Below are 20,626 nucleotides of genomic sequence, written 5' to 3' on the forward strand. Positions count from 1 at the left end.
CTCTATGCCGTACCTACACTGTACCCTACGCCGTAGGGTGACGGGCACCTCCCCAAAAAGTAACTCACACGTCACGGCGACGCAGACCGCAACAACTGTAATTGGTCGGCTTGGTAGCATCGCATTTCCAGTTGCTTCTTCTCCGCCATGTCTGTACACCGATGGGAAATAGAACCAAATCATCAAATCTACCTGCCGACATGCGAAAATGTTTGAAATGCATTTCCTCGTACGTGTCTCTCACGAAGAAACTCAACACAGTGGCATAGAAACCCCACTGCCAACTAGCGTTTTGGTGCACACCAACGCATGCTCGCTACAGCATAGAGCGACACAGAAGTGAAAATCAGGCCTAAGGCATAGCCCATATGCACAAGTATAAATCAGCCTTTATTCCTATTCAATGCCTCCTGCCTCCTCCTGCCCCTATACATGCCAGTATCTTTTCTGTAACACTATAGGATTTTATCTTGTTAAGCAGCCCTGCCTTCTGAAAATCGGAGTAAATGGCATCCACTGCCTCTCCTTTGTCCACCCTGCTTGTTACTTCCTCAAAGAACTCTAACAGATCTGTCAGGCAAGATTTCCCTTTACAGAAAACATACTGACTATGATTTATTTTATTATTAGTCTCCCAAGTACCCCAAACCTCATCCTTAATAATAGACTCCAGCACTTTCCCAACTGGTGAGGTTAGGTTAACTAGCCTATAATTTCCTTTCTTTTACCTTCCTTCCTTCTTAAAGAGTGAAGTGACATTTACAATTTTCCAGTCCTCAAGTGATTCTTGAAAGATCATGACCAATGCATTTATTATCTCTTCAGCAACCTCTCTCAGGACTCTGGGATGTAATCCATCTGGCACAGGTTTGCCTAGCACTTTTCCCTTTGTAATAGCAATGGTTATTTACATCCTCCACAGTGAAGACTGATGCAAAGTACCTATTAAGTTCATCTGCCATTTCTTTGTCCCCCATACTACCTCACCAGTGGGCAAGTATCAACTTTACCCTCCCTTTTACTCTTTATGTAACTGAAAAAACTTTTAGTATCCTGCTTTATACTATTGGTTAGTTTGCCCTCATAGTTCATCTTTTCCCTTCTTAGTTGCCTTTCGTTGGATTTTAACAGCTTCCAAATCATATAACATCCCACTCACTTTTGGTACCTTATATGCCTTTGCCTTGGCTTTTATGCAGTTCTTAACTTCCCTTGTCACCACGATTGCCTACCCCTACCATTTGAGAATCTGCAGAATGACTTGGGTTTATAACTTGGTACAAGGAAGGATCTATAATCCATTTATCAAGTTAAATTCCTCAATCCTCAACCTGTCACCTTGGACTCGATTAATAATTAGCAATAATTGTGTAAGTTCATATTCAGTAAATAGAATGTTTAGCTTTTTCCAGGAGGGGCTTGATGGGTTGAATGGCAGGTTGTTTAGTTTAAAAAGAGGACTTTATTTATTTACTTGTTGGTTTATTTAGAGATACAGTGTGGAGTGGGCCCTTCTGGCCCTTCTGGCCCTTTGGGCCATGCTGACCCAGCAAACACCGACAAATCCAATTAGCCCTTACCTAATCACGGGACAATTTACAATGACCAATTAACCTACTAACCCGCCATGTCTTTGGACTGTGGGAGGTAACCGGAGCGCCCAGGGAAAACCCACGCATTCCATGGGGAGAACATACAAACTCCTTGCAGAATGGCGCCAGAATTGAACTCTGAACTCTGGAGCACTCCGAGCTGTAACAGTATCGTGCTGACCACTACATTAACGTGGCGCCACTTACTATATGTTTGAGTCTCGCTCGCACCAACCCAGCGACTACAATAAACGAATGCACTCGTAACTGGGGCAGAATTCTGACTTCATTGTCTGTCTGGTATGTTGACAGAATGAATCTCTTGTCTTTCATAAGGAATGTGATTCAGTGCTTTCAAAGGAGTGAAACTCTGGCTGGTTTTTACAAAAGGCTAACAGCTGTGTCATGTTACTGTCACTGCGAATAATACTCAAATCTCCTACATGCTGTTTTCTAAATAGTCCAGGAGGATATGACTTCAGACATAGTGAATGGTTTTGTTGTGTTCAACAATAATCTAAGAGACCAGAATAGGGTTGCTTTCATGTGGAATGAATGAGGACCTTTCTGCACTGGGATTCAGAGCTTTGTAACACACCTTATCAAAGTTCACGGATATTGCACATATTATTGATGTGGTCTCAATGATCTTTTTTCCTCTAATTTCCATCCTGCAGCCTGCAATTGTAACGGTCATGCATTTCAATGTGTGTATGACCCTGCAGTGCACCAGCGTCGAGGGAGCTTAAATAGCAATGGTCGATATGAAGGAGGGGGCGTCTGCATTGATTGTCAAGTAAGCACTTCACTTTGTAGAAACTCTTCCTCCTATTTCTTCTCTCGAGTTTATTTATTTGTTTGTTTAGAAATGTAGCACAGTTACAGACCCTTCCTGTGAGCCCTTGCCACCCATTTAGAACCGTGATCTATTAACCTGCTTACAATCCTGATGAAGGGACTCACCCAAAACGTTGGCTCTTTATTTCTCTCCCGACCTGCTGAGTTCCTCCAGCGCTATGTGTGTGTTACCCTGGATTTCCAGCATCTGCAGAATCTCTTATGCTTGTAACCTACTAATGTCGTATGTCTTATGAATATGGGAGGAAACTGGAGAACCCAGAGGAAACTCACATGGTCACAGGGAGACCGTGCAAACTCCTTACAGACAGGGGCGGAATTGAACCCAGGCCGCTGGCGCTGTCGAAGTGTTACATAAACCGCTATGCTACCATTCTGCCTCCACAGTATGACTGTTCAGATCTAACCTGCTTTTCACACACGAAACAATTGCTGTCCCACTCGGTAGAATGGGACTGACTGGTGCAACAGGTAAGATCCTAATGTTACCTACCAAATGTTGAAAGGACTAGATACGGTGAAGATGGAGATGATGTTTCCTCTAGTGGAGGTATCAAGAACTAGAGGGCACAGCCTCAAAATTGAGGGGCAACCTTTTAGAGCCAGAAGTAAGGAGGAGTTTTTTAGTCAAAGAGTGGAGAATCTGTGGAATGCTTTGCCACAGACTGCAGTGAAGGCCAAGTCCGTGGGCATATTCAGATAGATTCCTGATTGGTCAGGACATCGAGGGATATGGTAAGAGGCAGGTGTATGGGGTTGAATGGGATCGGGACCAGCTATGATGAAATGGCAGAGGGGACTCAATAAGATCATGGCTGATCTGGCTGTGGGCTCAGCTCTTTTTCCCATAAACCAGGGGTTCCCAACCTTTTTCATCCCATGGAGCCTTACCATTAACTGAGGGAACTGTGGACCCCAGGTTGGAACCCCAGCCATAAACCTTAATTCCCCTGCTATGCAAAAATCTCTCTAACTCTGTCTGAAATATATTTAATGAGGGAGCCTGTACTGCTTCGCTGGACTGAGAGTTCCTCAGATTCACCACTCGTTGAGGAAAAACAGCTTTTCCTCATCTGCAATCCTAAACCTATGCATCCTGAATCTTGTTGCTATATCCTTTGGTTCTAGTCTCACTTACCCGTGGAAGCAACTTCCCTGCCTCTGTCTCATCTCTTTCACAATTTTATATAATGCTCTGTATAGGGCCAAGCCTGACCTTGTGAAGTTAGCACATTCTTCCTGGATGCCCTGGCTTTCTCCCATCTCCGGTGTCCCAAAGATGTGCTGATGGGTTAGTTGGCTGCTGTTGATTAATGTGAGTGGCAGACAAAGCGGGGGAGTTGATGAGAAACACAAGACTATACAGATGCTGGAAAGTTAGCGGGTCAGGCTAACACACAGAAGATGCTAGAGTTCGGGGGGGGGGGCGGGGGGGTCGCTTTGTCAAGCGCCTTCGCTCCGTCCGCACCAAGCAGAAATACCCGGTGACCAACCATTTTAATTCCAATCTTCATTCCCATCCTGACACACCAGTCCATGGCCTTTTCTGCCACAATGAGGACACAATCTCGTTGGAGCCACACCTCGTATTCCGTATGGATAGCCTCCAACCTGATGGCATGAATATCGATTTCTCTAACTTGCAATAATTTTTCCCCTCCCTTTTCCCTCTCTTTTTCTATTCTGCACTCTGGCTCCTGTTGTACCTCCTTCCTTCTTCTCATCTGCTCACCACCTTCCCAAATGCCTCTCCTCCTCCTCTTTCTCTCACAATCCACTCTTCTGTCCTATCAGATTCTTCCTCCTTCAGCTCTTTACCTTTTCCTCTACCATCTTCCAGCTTCTCACTTCATCCCCCCAACCTTCCTCATCATCTGGCTTCACCTATCATCTTGTCAGCTTGTACTCCTTCCTCTCCCCTCGCCTGCTTATTCTGGCTTCTTCCCCTGCCTTTGCAGCCCTAATGAAGAGTCTTGCAAGGGCGTTTGAGAGCTGACTTAAACTCAGTGGGTTAACTGTGGTAAAACTGAGATCTAGTTTGGGAAATAAGGAGAGAATATAACATGGATTAATGTAGAATTTGTACATGTAGATGTTTAATGATGACATGGATTTAGCTGGTTTGAAAGGCCTGTTTTGATGCTGTAAGACTCTATTGGGTAGTGCAATTTTCAGGTAAATCAGACAAAGGACAGCATGGGTATGTTGGGCCCAAAGCTATTTTTCTGTGCTACAAGACTTTATGACTACAATTCCTTAGTATGTTGGTCTACCTCCTTCAATCTCCATGCTGCCTGTTGGATAGGATCAAGCCCAAGGGAAAAAGAAGTCAAAATCAACCTGAATTTGCATGTTGCTAATATGGTGAAAAAAATTGAAGAAGACCCCTTCCCCTACCCAAAACTCTTCCCCCCCACAACTCTTCCCCCCCACGACTCGTTCCCCCCACGACTCTTCCCCCACGACTCTTCCCTCACGACTCTTCCCTCACGACTCTTCCCCCATGACTCTTCCCCCCACGACTCTTCCCCCACGACTCTTCCCCTCCATGACTCTTCCCCCACGACTCTTCCCACACGACTCTTTCCCCCACAACTCTTTCCCCCAAAACTCTTTCCCCCCAAATCTCTTTCCCCCCCATGACTCTTCCCCCCCCACGACTCGTTCCCCCCACACGACTCTTCCCCTCTCCCCACAACTCTTCCCCTCCCCCCTTTTATTGAAAGAAATCATTTTGATTTTTTCTGCTGCATTGTGTTTGGAGTGAAATGCAACATTAACATTTAAAACAAACTTCCTCTGACACCTTCCAGCACAACACGGCCGGCGTGAACTGTGAGCATTGTGTGCACGGATACTATCGGGCGCCTGAAGTTCCGGCTGATTCGTTGGATGCCTGTATTCGTAGGTTTCACTCAATCTATTACTCATTGATAATATTTTCTTTGAGTGCGGGAAGAAGAAAAGCAGCCCTTGAACTGATGTGCGCCGTGTTGTTTCAGCTTGTGATTGCAGTTCCGAGTTCACAGAAGGTAGCTGTGAGGACAGCACAGGCCGCTGTTACTGCAAGTACAATTACGCCGGTGAGAATTGTGACCAGTGTGCCCTGGGATATTACGACTTCCCCAACTGTTACCGTAAGTACGCAGAGACAAAGCTGGGTCTTACAATGAATCACAGTGTTTTGCAGAAGTGAAGCAAAGTATTAGAAAGGAAAAGCTTTAAGGTAAGAATAAATGAATTTGTTGGTTGAGGTCTTCGGAGGGTTCACGATAATAGTTTTGGAATCAAGACCAAGCAGCAAGACATCTGTTTAGTGTGGAGATCGATCAAGAAACTTCAATCTCCTCTACTGTGGTTGTAAAGGTTTCATTGCAGCTTGGGCTTTATTTCCGAGGAATGGGTCTCCTGATCTTACGTGGCTCTGCTGTTCTCTCCCTATTCCCTTTACAATGCCTGGTGTCCTCTGTTAGAATTAAGGACTCCAATCCATTGGCTGCTTTCCCCAATTCTAGCTGTCCAAAGCATTTGAACTCCATGGAGATACTTAAGATAAACTGCTAAAGTCTGAGGCACTTATAAATAACTGGGTGCCTAAGACCTTTGCACAGTACTGTAGTAATTTTATGTATTGCACTATAATGCTGTCGCAAAAAGAATCAAATTTCATGACATATGTGAGTGATGATAACCTGATTCTGATATATTTCTCTATTGTGCACTGAGAGTGGGAAGGGGGCAAGAAGAAGGGAATCCTGCTTGGGAAAAGGGGAAGAGAGAGGGGAGGGAGCAGGGAGCACCAGAGAGGCATTCATAATGCTCAATAAATGAATTGTTTGGAATCAAATGACCCTGCCTGGTGTCTCAGGGCTGGGTGTGTCTAAACCTGCACCAGTCCCCACCCCTGGCACTCCTTCTCTACCACCTGTCCCACACCCCTCCCGAGGCACTCCATCCTTGCCCTACTTTGCTCCTGCCAGATTTACAAACTCACTCTCCGCTCCACATCGACAAATACAATACTGTGCAAAAAGTATTGGGTGTCCTAGTACTGTATATATGCCTAAGAATTTTGCACAGCACTGTGAATAGATAATAAATAAATTAATGACTCCAATCCTTCGATTGCTTTCCCCGTTTCTAGCTGTTCCGAAGCATTTGAACTGCAAAGAGATCCTTCAAATATGTAGAAACTAATGTATCTTACTGAAGACTGGAGTCAAATTGTACACTGTACATGGAGACTGATTTACAGCTATGTTGTGGGATTCCAATTCCATTGGGTGTTTGCTGACAACAACGGTAGCATAGCGATTAGCATTACAAATTACAGGGCCAGCAACCCAGGTTCAATTCTGCCTCTGCCTACGAGGCCTTTGTACGTTCCCACACGGTCACAGGGAGAATGTACAAACACTGTTCTCTAAGCTGTACAGGTGTGCAGTCGCACAATAACCAAAATGCTCCCACGCACATAGCCTTTGTTATTGCACAACTGGAATTTTCTTTTATATCGTATTAATACAATTTAAAAATCTTATCTTAATATAATTCTGTAATTAATTATGTTGATGAAGATGATCCATAAATTTTCCAAATGATAAACATTCCACAACCTTTATTTCAAAACTTTTTAGAGCTTCAACTTATTTACATTGTGAGCATTTCAAGTTACAACACTGTTACAAATTGTAATAATAGACACAGAATGGAAGTTGGTAGCTCATTATTAATAAACGGCTGGCCTGCTGTATGCCTGCACTATCTTAAGTTTAAAAGCTTACAACTCATGTTTGTTGTACTGTATTTCATTATACCCTTGAATTAAAAAATTAAATCAAAAGTAAGTGATTTTTCAATTTTCATTCCAAGTTAAAAAAATGTAAGTGCTACGCATTTTTCTGGTATGTAAAAATTTCCAGCTCAGCGCAATGCTTGTAAAAAAAAAAATTAAAGAGAACTATGCTAACAAGCTTCTTATAGACGATGAGATAATCAGCTCTCTCTGGGTGTTCCAGTTTCCTCCCCCATACCAAAGATGTATGGGTTAGTAGGTTACACACACAAAATGCTGGTGGAATGCAGCAGGCCAAGCAGCATTTATAGGAAGAAGTACAGTCAACGTTTCGGGCTAAAACCCTTCGTCAGGTTTGAAGTACAGTCAGTGTTTCAGGACGAAGGGTCTCGGCCCGAAACATTGACTGTATTTCTTCCTATAGATGCTGACTGGCCTGCTGCGTCCCACCAGCATTTTGTGTGTGTTGCTTGAATTTCCAGCATCTGCAGATTTCCTCGTGTTTGGGTTAGTAGGTTAATTGGTCACATGGACATGGAATTGTTGGACTGGGAGGGCCCTGTACTATGCTGTATCTCTAAATAAATAAGTATTTATTTATTCTGCTATAGAGTAACAGCACAGCGTTTAATTTCTTTCACAAACCCTCAGAGAAAAGGCAGCCCTTAACCGCACAAGGCTTGACCCAGACAATGTCATGGCAAATGACATTCACTTTACAAAGGTGCGAGGTAGTGACAGAGCAACCAGGAGAGAGTGTAGCTGTATTTAATGCCATTGATCTCGGCATCAACATCCCGAGGGGCACCAGCGACTAGAAGCAATTATAGAAGGCAGTATAACTACAGTGGACAGAGTTTAGATCAAATAGTTCACTTCCTGACATCCAGACATGGAACAGGTGGTACAACAGTCCTGCTGAAGGGTCTCAGCCCGAAACGTCAACTGTGCTCTTTTTCATAGATGCTGCTTGGCCTGCTGAGTTCCTCCAGCATTTTGTGTGTGTTGGGGTGAGCACAGCCCACTTGATTGACATCCCATCCACTACCTTACAGATCCACTCCCCCTACTGCTGGCCCACGTCTCCTCTACAAAATACACTGCAGTTACTCGCCTTGTTCATTATGTGCCCTGTCATATGGTGCAGGCAATCATGGTCTTTCCATGACCATAATTGTTCTTGGCAAATTTTTCTACAGAAATGGTTTGCCATTGCCTTCTTTTGGGCAGGTGTCCAGTGACAAGATGGATGACCCAGCCATTATCGATCTCTTCGGAGATTGTCTGCCTGGCATCAGTGGTCACGTAACCAGGACTTGTGATGTGCACCAGCTGCTCATGTGACCATCCACCATCTGCTCCCATGGCTTCATGTGACCCTGATCATTGGGGGGGGGGGGGGGGGGGGGTGTCTAAGCAGGTGCTACACTTTGCCCAAAGGTGACCTGCAGGGTAGTGGATGGAAGGAGCACTTTACACCTCCTTTGGTAGAGACGTATCTCCACCCCACCATCCAACTCACCTAGGGTGCTTAAATTGTACCTCCTGAGCCTGAAGCCTCTAAAAAGAAAGACAAGGGAAGCAGGTGCACCATCTGTCTCTCTCAGGGTTTGGGGCCTGGAACCCCCTCCCCAGCAGCACCGTGGGTTTGTGTTCACCAGTAAGGGTGTAGGTTCGTGACGGCGGCTCATCACTCGCTCAGGGACAGTTAGGGTGCTCGTTAATTGTGGCCTTGCCAGTGAACCTGCATCACAAGCCACGTGTGAGAGTGACAGTAAGAGGACGATCTGGCACATGAAGTGTGTTGTGGTTGACACTGATTAGGACACCAGGCCTGCACTGATTCTCTTCATAAGACCAAAAGACCATAAAACATAAGAGCAGAATTTGGCTTTTTGGCCATCAAGTCTGCTCTGCTATTTGATCATGGCTGATGTATTATCCCTTTCAACCCAATTCTCCTGCCTTCTCCCTGTAACTCTTGATGGCCTTGCTAATCAACCTCTGCTTTAAATTTGCCCAGTGATTTTAAATATACCCTCAGCCGTTGGTGGCAGTGCACTCCACAGATACACCATCCTCTGGCTAAAGAAATTCCTCTTCACAAACACAAGAATATCTGCAGATGCCGGAAATCCAAAGCAAACACACAAAATGCTGGAGGAATTCAGCAGGTCAGGCGGCATCTATGAAAAGGAGTAAACAGTCGACATTTTGGGTCAAGACCCTTCGTCTGGAATTCAGTCGACATTTTGGGCCGAGACCCATCAACAGGACATCTCCTGTTTATCTCCTGGCCAATTCCTCTTCATCACTGTTCAAAAGGGATGTTGCTCTATTCTGAGGCTTTGCCCTCTACTCCTAGACTATTGGAAACATGCTCTCCACATCCACTCTATCTAGGCCTTTCAATATTTGGTAGGTTTGCAATATCTATTCTGTGACTGTTTGAAAGTACAGGTCATGAATTGATTCAACTAAAATAACTGTGCCTCTAACAGTGAGGCTCTCCTTAGGTCCTGCAATAAACTGAGCAGAATTTGAGATAATGCAGTTGACTTATCAGTGCTTGATTGAACATCATTTGGTGCCAACCTAGCAGGATGATTAATGAAAGATAATGATTAACTTTATTTGCACCTGTACATTGAAATATCGAACCATACAGTGAAATGTGTTGTCTTGCATCAAAAACCAGCACAGTCCGAGGACATGTTGGGGAAGCCCACGAGTATTGCCTGCTTTCAGCGCCAACATAGCACACCCACAACTTACCAGCCTTACCCGTATGTCTTTGGAATGTGGGAAGAAACTAGAGTAGCCAAATGCAGTCACTGGGGAGAACGTGCAAACTCCTTACGTACAGCAGCGGGTATTGAACCCTGATCAGTGGTCGCTGGTGCTGTGAAGTGATTTGCTAACTGCTACGTCACCATACAGCTGAGTTCCAAACTGAACTGCGTGTGGTGTATAAAGAGTACAAATGTACATGTGCCATGAGGATGTGTGAAACAAGTGCAGTAGCTACACAACATCCTCTTTACATTGCTTATGTTTCTTCACACCTCTATATGGGTTTTAAATAAAAAGCATGCAGCCCCCCGCCCCATTGCCTTTCTTCCTGTGCACTGAGTCTATCGTAGGTTCAGGCAGATGACTGTCTTTGAACCTCAGCAAATGATCATTTGCAACCAGGAGCCAGGAAGCAAACAGAAGTATTTATTTCTCTTCAATTTCTTTTGTCTTCGCCACCCACGTAGGCTTGGAGCTTAGGTTTTTTAAAAAAAACATGTCAAGCTGGAAATGGGCCTCTTGTTAAAGAAGCAACTTATAGTAAGTGTGAGAGTCTTCTGAAGTCGGCCTCTGTCATACAAATCTATTGCAAACAGATGGATGAGCTCTAGACTATATTTTGATCAGAAGATGACTGGTACATTAAATGGTTCTACTCCACTCACTGTGTGTTTGTTCAACAGCTTTGCCAGTGGCTCCCACACAGACCACAGGGGCCCTAATTCACGTGGGTGAAATAATAAGTAAGTCACTGAAAGCGTTTTCTGTTCTTATTTTGATTGCATGTTTAATTGTGTTTTTAGCAGTCAGGTCACAGTTTGACAGTGATTTTGCTAGGCAGGTTGAAACGGTATAATGGCCTTAGCCCAGTTACTGCTCCAAGTAGACAACTATTAAGAGGTTGAAGTATTAACCTCAGCACTGAGGACTGATGTCCTGAACAAGGCTGTAGTTCATGATGCACGTGTTCGCACCCACCCGTTAAAAGGAACAGCAACCCTTATTGATTTTTTTGTTTCAAAACCCATAGTACTGTTTTGAGAGTACTAAGATCTCATGTTCTTCCAGCTTTAATAATAGCACATTGCACACAAAATAGTCTCAACCATTCTGTCAGAGCAGACTTGATCTGGTCTTGTGCTGTTCCCAGCTGCCCAAGCCTCAGTACATCTGTCTGCCTCAGCCTTGCAGGTATTGTGCCTTGAAGGTAGTGTGTACTGCACAAGCTTCACAGTTCTCGAGGAGAGAGTATCTTTTGAAATGAAAAACCCTTTGTGGTATTCTGAAACTGCCTCCTAGTTATAAGTTTTGCCACAAGGGCAAGAAGCCTCTCCGTTACTACTTTGTGATGCCTCATTTGACTGATTTGTATTTCAATAAAATCACCTGTTGCTCCTCTGACATAAGGGTCTGAGCTGCCTTATTTTTCCTCATAAAGAAAAGCTCTTCATTCCAGAAACCAATGTAGAGAAATTCTTTGACCTACATCCCACACATGTATATTCTTCCCACCCCCCTCCCTTTAAATAAGAAGGCCAAAACTGAACAGAGTACTCCAGATGTGGTCTCACTGTTGCTCCGTACGGCCGTGGCAAAACCTTCCTACTTTTATACTCCATATTTGTGTGTGTGTGTGAGATGTGTGTTGGAGAAGAGAAGGGGAATACGGTGTTTCAGAGCTTTTGCTGGCTGGCTGAGAGCAGGAGAAGGAAGGGGTGAAGATTGATCTCAATCCTGTCCAACGTCACTGAACGGAGATTGTTCGACTTCTGGGTGATGTCACCTCTGAACAAAGTTCAGAGTAAAAATTATTACCAAAGTGCACGTGTATTACCTTGAGGTTCACTTTCTTGTGGGCAATTACGTGATAAAAGAAAATAAATAGAATTTACGAAAAGCTATGTCTAAACTAAGACTGACAAGCAAGCAATGTGCAAAAGAAGACAATACTGAGAACATGAGTTGCAAAGAGTCCTTGAAAGTGAGTGTGCAGGTTGCAGATTCAGCCCAGAGGAGCTGTGATTGAAGTTATCCACGCCATTTCAGGAGACTGATAAGGGGAGATGAATTGGTGACATTTGCTTAAGCCATCCTAATCATTTTTTTCAACTTAATATATCGATTGCGCAATAATTGTAGTGTTAGTTAGTAAATATCAATTGCCTTCATATCTCTTCACGTAGGCTGTGACTGCAATGCAGGGGGGATCCAGAACAGTGACTGCCAGCCAGACCGACACACGGGGACCTGCAGCTGCAAGCCAAACTTCACAGGCCACCTCTGTAATCGGTGTGCACCCCGGCACTTTGGAAAAAGCTGCCAGCGTAAGTCAATCCCACATCCAGAGGACGACTCCCCCTGTCACGCGAATGGCAGCAGCCCGCTCTCGGTATTGAGAGATGGGGAATAGGCCCAGAGGGTGAGGTAATAGGGGTTCACAGCTCGTGCCCAGAAACACGCCCAAGATATTCCATGCACCTTTCAAATTGACAGTATCTCAAAGTTCAAAGTGAGTTTATTATCAAAGTATGTATTGTACATGTTGCCATACACTGTTTTAATATTCATTTTCTTGCGGGCATTTACCAGAAAGAAGAAACTTTATGAAAAGCTATGCACAAACAGATAAAGAGTGACAAAGAACCAGTGTGAAAGAGAAGACAAACTGTGCAAATATAAGCAATGCTAACATGAGTTGTAAAGAGTCATTGAAATTGAGCATAGGTCATAGAATCAGTTCAGAGTATTATCCATGCTGGTTCGGGATAATAACCCGTTGCTGAACCTGGTGGCGTTGGTGCATTTACGTCATGCTCTTTTAATGTAGTAAATTGTCCCGAAGATTATTGTACAATTTTTGTAGCAGACTTGCATGGGTTGATAAGGCTAAAGGTTTGCCCTAGGTGTTTATTAGTGCAGGAGAGAAAGCTAGGGAGGTTGAGGTAGGGGGTTCCTACTATGACCACCAGTAGAGGATACCAGAACTGAAAGTTTTTTTTCATTTATCTATTGAGATAGAGAGTGGATTAGGCTCTTCCAGCCCTTTGAGCCATGCTGCCCAGCAATCCCCCGATTTAATCCTAGACCAATCAAGGGACAATTTGTGATGAACAATTAACCTACAGACTGGCACGTCTTTGGACTGTGGGAGGGAACTGGAGCAGCTGGAGGAAACCCACGTGGTCACGGGGAGAACGTAGAAACTCCTTACAGGCAATGGTGCGAAAGATGCAGGGATTTAATAGGTTTAGGGTGTTAGAGGTAGGGAGGGTCAAAGCCACAGGATTGGAAAGCATAATGGGACAAAAATCTCATTATGACAGTGAACAAATCCAAAGCTACAGCCAATCCCAACAGGGAAAATGTACCCAGTACTGATAACCAACAGATTGGTCACCAGGAAGGTCAATGAGTTATTGAATTGAGCACCCGGTTACTATGAGGAACTTGAGGCAGCTGTGTTTGATGATAGTTCTCAGCAACCATCTTTATTTCCAACCGTAGCCTGCCGATGTTTTGGGCCTGGTGTTACCGATGGAAGCTGCAACACAGAGACAGGACAGTGCTTTTGTCATCAAGGATTTGAGGGTTTCTACTGTGACCAGTGTGCTCCAGGCTATTTCAACTATCCCCTCTGCCAACGTGAGTTCGTGCTTGCACTTCCGATCACCGGTAGAAAAATTGTGGTAAATATATTGATAAGGATTCTGCTTCGTAAGGGTTTCAGAATTCCCCTTCAAAGACTTGAACGCCGAATACTAATGTAAGCCTTAATTTGGTGTGGTGACTGTGATCGAAGTCACCAAAGAGTCACTGAAGCTGCCGATATAGATATCTTTATTTATCACAACAAGCTGGCATTCTTCTGGGAAGTAATGAACCCCCCCACCCCAAACCCCCACCCTTTAGCACTAAGTATTGATCTGTTGTCTGCACATGTGTTGTTGTCTATGCTTGTGCATTGTTCCCCCCTTTCTCCCTCCCCTCACCCCTCTCACCCCCCCTTCCCATCCACGCTCCCCCCCACCCCCTCTCCCCTTTCCCTTCTCCCCCCTCCCCTTTCAAAGTGTGAGTTCTAAACCTGTGGCTTTTGTCACCGAGATCAATAACAGGCCACATTCATGTTTATTAAATTTCAATTGTTATTTTACATAGTTGTTCTTTTAATTATCTTTGTGGTGTGGAACTTTGAAGGCTCAGGATTGTTCAATGTCATTTCCAATACACAGGCATAAAGGAGTACGAAATAATTGTTACTCCGGTTTCAATACAGGACAAAAATAAACACAATTTTAATTGGGTTACAGGCCCTTTTCTGGTATTTTTCTGTATATACGTCCTTGATGGTGGGAGGGTTGGTGGTGCTTTGAGTAGTTTTGACAGCCGTTGTTCAAAGTTAAAGGTATTATCAAAGTACATATAGGTCACCATTTACATCCCGGAGATTGCGAGCATATGCACTAAATCCAAAAAATACAATAGAAACAATGAAAGACCGCTAAATAACTAAGCAATAAATATCGATAAATAGCGATATGGAGCTGGTATATAAATACCATCGTAGAGCCTTTCTGTCTGCCACGGTGCATTTTTTGGTACCGTGCAGTGATGCTGCTTGTTTGGATGCTCTCTACTGCGCATCTGTGGGATGATGTGAGTATAGATGTACGTTGTCCAGCTCTCTCAGAAAGTAGAAGGGAAGGGTTAGTGAGCCTTCCTGATTGTGTTTGGGACCATGAGGAGGTGTGCTCGCCCAGGAGTTCGAATCTGCTGGCGGTTTCCGCTGCTGTGCCGCTGATGTAAAGAGGGGTCTGAGTGGTGCGAGTTCTCCTGAAGTTGATCGTCAACTCCTTTATCTTGGTTGACATTGAGCAAGAGATTATCCGCCTGGCACCAGGCCTCGAGCTCTCCCACCTTCTCGGTGTAGGCCGTCTCATCTTTGTTGGTGATGAGTCCTGCCACTGTTGTGTCATCGGTAAACTTGACAAGGTCAGTGAAGGATAAATGACCAGTTTTCTGGAGTGTCCAGCCTCCTGTGTACCTGAATTATTGTCTAAATTTGTCATTTTCTAGTTGTTCTGTTTGTTGAGAGAACAATAGACTCCACCTCAAAGGGTTTCACTGTATGTAAAGTTTTTCAGATCTTTCCAACTTTAGAAGTAGCAAGATGTTATAGGAATTCAAAACTGTTCTTCCACCCATTTTTTTAAATCTCTGAATAAATCCATGTTTATTCAGGAAGATCAGTGTAAAATTACTGGAGGAGGCTGTGATTTTAAGGCTGGAATACAGTCATTTTGCATCTATTTCCCAGAATATCAGTGCCAGATGGAAAATGGATAAAAAGAACACTCGATATCAGCTCCCAAGGGAGGAGTTTGAACAGAAACTGATATCTTATTTTCTCTTCCTCCCTTTGCAGTGTGTAGCTGCAGCATTGCCGGAAGCCTTCCTGAAGTCTGCGATCACTCTGGACGTTGTCTGTGCAAGCCGGAATTCGATGGATCTCGCTGTGACCAGTGCGCTGTTGGCTTCCATTCCTACCCACATTGCCATGGTTAGGCTTTGCCCTCTCCAGAAGGTTTTAGCGAAGAGTGACATAGACCAGAAGCAGCCAAGGTTGTTTGTGGGGTGATGAGCAACTGGGAAGGGGAAAGCTAATTGCTCATAGCGGCCAGGTATAGCAAGGTAACAGTGTAGCAGATTTAATGTTGAGACCTGATTTCTTCATTTCCCAGCTGCATTGAAAGTCCGGAGACACAAGCGAGTGGAGGTACTGGAATTTGGAGTAAACACTAAGCTGCTGGGAAAACTTAGTGGGTCGGGCAGCATCTGTGGAGGCAAAGGGATGGTTGACATTTTGGGTCAGGTCTCTGCACAACTACACAGAGCAAAGAAGGAAAATGGCTACTCTCTCGGGTCTGGTTGGTTAAAGAAGTGAGGGGGGAAGATGGAGGACTGGTTGGTGATAAAACAGTGAATGCAGAACAGTACAACACAGGAAGAGGCTGCTTGTGTCACATTGTTGAGGCAAGCTCATTAAACTTGTAACTAAATGCTTAACTAATCCTTTTATGCCCTCAGAATGTCCACATCCCCCCATTCTCTGCACATACATATGCCTATCTAAGAGCCTCTTAAGAACCACTATTGTATAGCCTCCCCTCCCCCCCTTGGCATTCCAGGCATCCACCACCCTCTCGTTTTTCTCCTCCTGCATCTCCTTGACCTTTCACCTTTCACCTTAAATGCATGCCCCCGAGTAACATTCATTTCGATCCTGAGGAAAAGCTCCCAACATTCTGTGCTGTCTATGCATCTCATTGGAAGATTAAGGATTAGTTTTATTTGTTGCATGTACAATGAAACGTACGGCGTTGGCATCTTTATTCATGAATGCCAACAACCACCACAGTCCGAGGATGTGCTGGGGACAGCCCACAAGCGTTGCTGTGTCTTCTGTTATGTTTTGTGACCTCAATATATTAAACTAATTCAAAGGAAGACACACGAGTCCGGGAATGCGGGTCTAACTTTGCGTTTAATTTAAATGACGTGCCCAAGTATCACCTGGGAGCATGATAACGTATGCAATTCACATATTTACACATTAAACCTGTAATGAATTACTTAAATGAACAGGAATGCTTAGTTAACCAATGTATATACAAAATTACCTAAATATGAAATACACAACTCTTTTGGCACCGACAGAGCATGCTCACAATTTACTACCCATGTGTGTTTGGAACTCGTGGAAGGAAACCGGAGCAGTCGGAGGAAACGCACGCGGTCACGAGAAGAATGTAATAGCTCCTTACAGACAGCAGCAGGAATTGAACCCTGATCACTGGATCTGTAAAGTGCTATAACCGCTGCTGTATTATGCCGCCCTTGTATTAGTCATGGGAAAACATACCAGCTGTCTTTCCGTGCCTGTCATCACTATCAGATCTTCCTTCAGCCGCTGTCACTACGAAGCAAGCAACGCAAGCTTGCCTCCTCATACCGAATTCAGACACCCTCTCCAAAGCTCCCACATCCTTCCTGCAACAGACTGACCTGAATTAGCATGCAATAGTCCTGGAGCAGCTTAACCAGGGTTTTATAAAGCATAACGTCCTGACTCTTAAACTCGAGGCGACAGTCGAGCCTGAAGGGGAGGGAGGACAATGGGCAGATAGAGCCAGGTGCGGGAGTATGATGAGTCTTGTTAATGAAGAGGGATGGAGAAGGAGAAGATGAAGAAAGGAAGAGGAACCCTTTGTGGACTGGTGGGAGTGGGACAGGACCACTGGATGAATGGGTTACCTGAAACTTTTCATGCCAGGCTACTGATAAGGAAGGCTGATGATTGATTGATTGATCTGCAAAATCTCCTGTGTCTATACTACCCCATGTCTACCCTCTACCCAATAGCATTGGTGTGCTCCACATTGCACAGATCGGCGGTACCACGGGTTTCAGTGACCCCTGACTGACTTGTTTTCCTTTTTGTAGTTTGCTCGTGTGATGAGCGTGGATCAGTGGACAACCTCTGTGGTTCTACAGGCCAGTGTCGCTGCCTCCCCAACTACGCAGGGCACACGTGCAACCAGTGCGCTCCGGGTTTCTACGGATATCCCACCTGTACACGTGAGGAATTTAAAGAATTGAATGTTAAATGTTGGTCTTGAGTCACAAAATCTTCCCTAAGTAAAGGGAACAAGATACATCAGCTCACAAATCAGCATTGTAAAAGCACTTTAGTTCCAATTAGTTAGTAGAGCACAGTTAATGATGCTAAAGGTGATGACAAAAGTGGTAGAGATCCCATGATACACGTCTGTTTTTGCAGTTAGTTACGTGTCACCGGTCTTGAAACACATTCTTTTCATTAAGGACGCTTGCTATCTGGGTTGTGGCCTCTTCTTATTTCCACCATCGGTGGGAGGTACATGAGCCACAAGTGGCGATTCAATGTTTTAGGAACAGCTTCTTCCCCTCTGCCATAAGATTTCTAAACCATCCATGAATCCATGAATTGATTGATTGATTGATTGTAACTCCTAGTATTTTTTATGTATTGCACTGTATTGCTGTGGTAAAACTACAAATTCCACAACTTATGCCAGTGATAATGAACCTGATTCTGATTCTCTTGTTCCCATGACACGCTGATTCTCCTTAACTTTCACATGGCCCTTATTCCAGGTGAACTATCCATGGCTTTTTCCTTAGGAAGGCACTTTAATTTGCCATTGTCCCTCTGTGGTAACATACAAAACAAGAATTCAGATCCCCCAGAGCTAAGTACATTTGGCCAAGTTGCGAAGCTTCAAATTCCAACAAGCTTTGTGTATAGCTATTAATTCCAATTCAAGGTTGAAAGTTCAAAGTAATTTTAATATCAGAGTACATATATGTCACCATTTGCAATCCTGAGATTTTTTTTTTGAGAACATACACAGTAAATCCAAGAAACACAATAAAAGCAATGAAAGACTGCACCCAACAGAACGGACAAGCAACCAGTGTGCAAAATCCAAGAAACTGTGCAAATATAAAATGAAAGGAAAAAAATTAAAAATAATATTAATAAATAAGCAATAAATATTGAGAACATGTGATGAAGAGTCCTTGAAAGTGAGCCCATAGGTTGTGGCAACAGTTAAGTGGAGTGAAGTTGTTCCCCCTGGTTCAATAGCCCGATGGTTGAGGGGTAATAACTGTTCTTCAACCTGGTGGTGTGGGTCCTAAGCCTCGTGTACCACCTTCCTGATGGCAGCAGTGAGAGGAGAGCATGGCCTGGATGGTGGGAGTCCTTGATACTGGATGCTGCTTTCCTGCTACAGCACTCCATGTAGATGCTCTCAGTGATGGGGAGGGCTTTACCTATGAGGGACTGGGCCATTTCCGCTACTTGCTGTAGGATTTTGCATTCAAGGGTATTGCTGTGTCCATACCAGACCATGATGCGACCAGTCAGTATACTCTCCGTCGCACAATTATAGAAGTTTGCCGAAGTTTTAGATTCCATGACAAACCTTCGCATACTTCTAAGGAAGTAGAGGCGCTGTTGGGCCTTCTTCATAACGGTATTTAGGTTCTGGACCCAGGACAGATCCTCTGACACGATAATGCCGAGGAGTTTAAAGTTGCTGACCTTCTCCACATTTGATCCCCTGATGAGAACTGGCTCATGGATCTTTGGCTTCCTCCTTCTGAAATAATAAGCAAATTCACTTATCTCTTTGGATAGTTGTTTTGAAGGAGTAGAATGAAGAAACCATTGGAGTATGAAGTAGATTGGCTGAGAGGCCTGTATATCTGCAGTACCAACTGTGCTTAATGGATCTGATGTCCTAAATAAACTTAGTACCATTGCTAGAGGAGATAACAGATACACAGGGCTTGGAACAAAGTTTTACAGAAAATGGTTTTGTTCTGATTGGTAAGGTGTCACAGAAACCACTGCAGACAGTTCATGTTTCTCTATTTATGGAAAAGACAGGCATCAACAATACAGTTCCTAAATATGCTGCTGACACAGAAATCGGCAGAACGGTTAAACTGTGAAGTGAGACATGAGGCCATAGAGGGATATAGGAAGATTAAAGCAATGGCTGAAACATATCTTTTGAATTCTTCTGGGGAATAATTATCTTCCTGACGTGCTTGAGAGCTACAGTCTCCTGTCCAGTTTCCAGAGAGAGAGGTTTTAATGATTCTGCAAGTAGGTGGGTGTTTGGTGTGTGGAAAATTTCAAAGCACTGACCACTTGGTTATTTATTGCAGCTTGTCTGTGTACCGTGGAGGGCTCGTACATTAATTCCTGCGACCAGGAAACGGGAGCGTGTAGTTGTCGCCCTTATGTGACGGGGTTGTACTGTGATGTGTGTGTAGAAGGAGCTTACGGCTTCCCCAACTGTAGAGGTAAGCAGCTTGACAGGATTCTGTTGAACCCTCAAATTGGCCATTGTTAAACTGAATAAGAGTATTTTAATAATCGCGTGGTTTATAAATTGGTGAAAGTTGACTGAAATTCAATTTCACAGTGCATTTCAGATGTATTTATGCTCAGCGTATAATGATCAAACAGTAGTTGCCTGTTATGATACACTAACACTACAATAATAACTCGAACATATATAATTGTCTTAGCGATGGGATCATTCGTTCTTTATGTTGCATGATGGAGGCAATCATGCTCTTTCCATGACAATGATTGTTCTTAGCAAATTTTTCTGCGGAACTAGTTTGCTGTGGGATCTAACTAGAAAAAGGGCTTAAAGGTTAGCTTTATTTGTCACATGTACATTGAAATGTACAGTGAAATGTCTAGTTTACATCAACACAGTTCGAGGATGAGCTGAGGGCACAGTGCGAGTGTCGCCATTCTTACGACACCAGCATAGCAAGCCCGCAGCTTATTAAAACTAACCAGTATATCTTTGAGATGTCGGGGGGAATCAGAGGACCCAGAGCAAACTCAGGCAGTCTTGGGGAAAAATGTATAAACTCCTTACAGACAAGGGCAGGAATTCAATCCGATATTTGGCAAGCTATCCTTAAAATGAGTGAGTTCACGTCTCCACAGAAAAACTGT

General features: G+C 44.1%; 1 protein-coding gene across 1 annotated transcript in view; it reads left to right on the plus strand.

Annotated features, from left to right (window-relative positions):
* The window catches only part of lama5 (laminin, alpha 5), a 322,932-nt gene that overhangs the window by 158,086 nt on the left and 144,220 nt on the right, over positions 1 to 20,626 (plus strand). The window contains exons 8-16 of the mRNA XM_073061956.1: positions 2,270 to 2,388; positions 5,264 to 5,354; positions 5,453 to 5,587; positions 10,722 to 10,781; positions 12,222 to 12,362; positions 13,543 to 13,680; positions 15,461 to 15,595; positions 17,539 to 17,673; positions 19,816 to 19,953. Coding sequence (XP_072918057.1) covers positions 2,270 to 2,388; positions 5,264 to 5,354; positions 5,453 to 5,587; positions 10,722 to 10,781; positions 12,222 to 12,362; positions 13,543 to 13,680; positions 15,461 to 15,595; positions 17,539 to 17,673; positions 19,816 to 19,953 — 1,092 coding nt within the window. The remainder of the gene's footprint in view (positions 1 to 2,269; positions 2,389 to 5,263; positions 5,355 to 5,452; positions 5,588 to 10,721; positions 10,782 to 12,221; positions 12,363 to 13,542; positions 13,681 to 15,460; positions 15,596 to 17,538; positions 17,674 to 19,815; positions 19,954 to 20,626) is intronic.

The sequence above is a fragment of the Hemitrygon akajei genome, chromosome 11, assembly GCF_048418815.1.
Source record: "Hemitrygon akajei chromosome 11, sHemAka1.3, whole genome shotgun sequence".
NCBI classification, from domain to species: Eukaryota; Metazoa; Chordata; class Chondrichthyes; order Myliobatiformes; family Dasyatidae; genus Hemitrygon; species Hemitrygon akajei.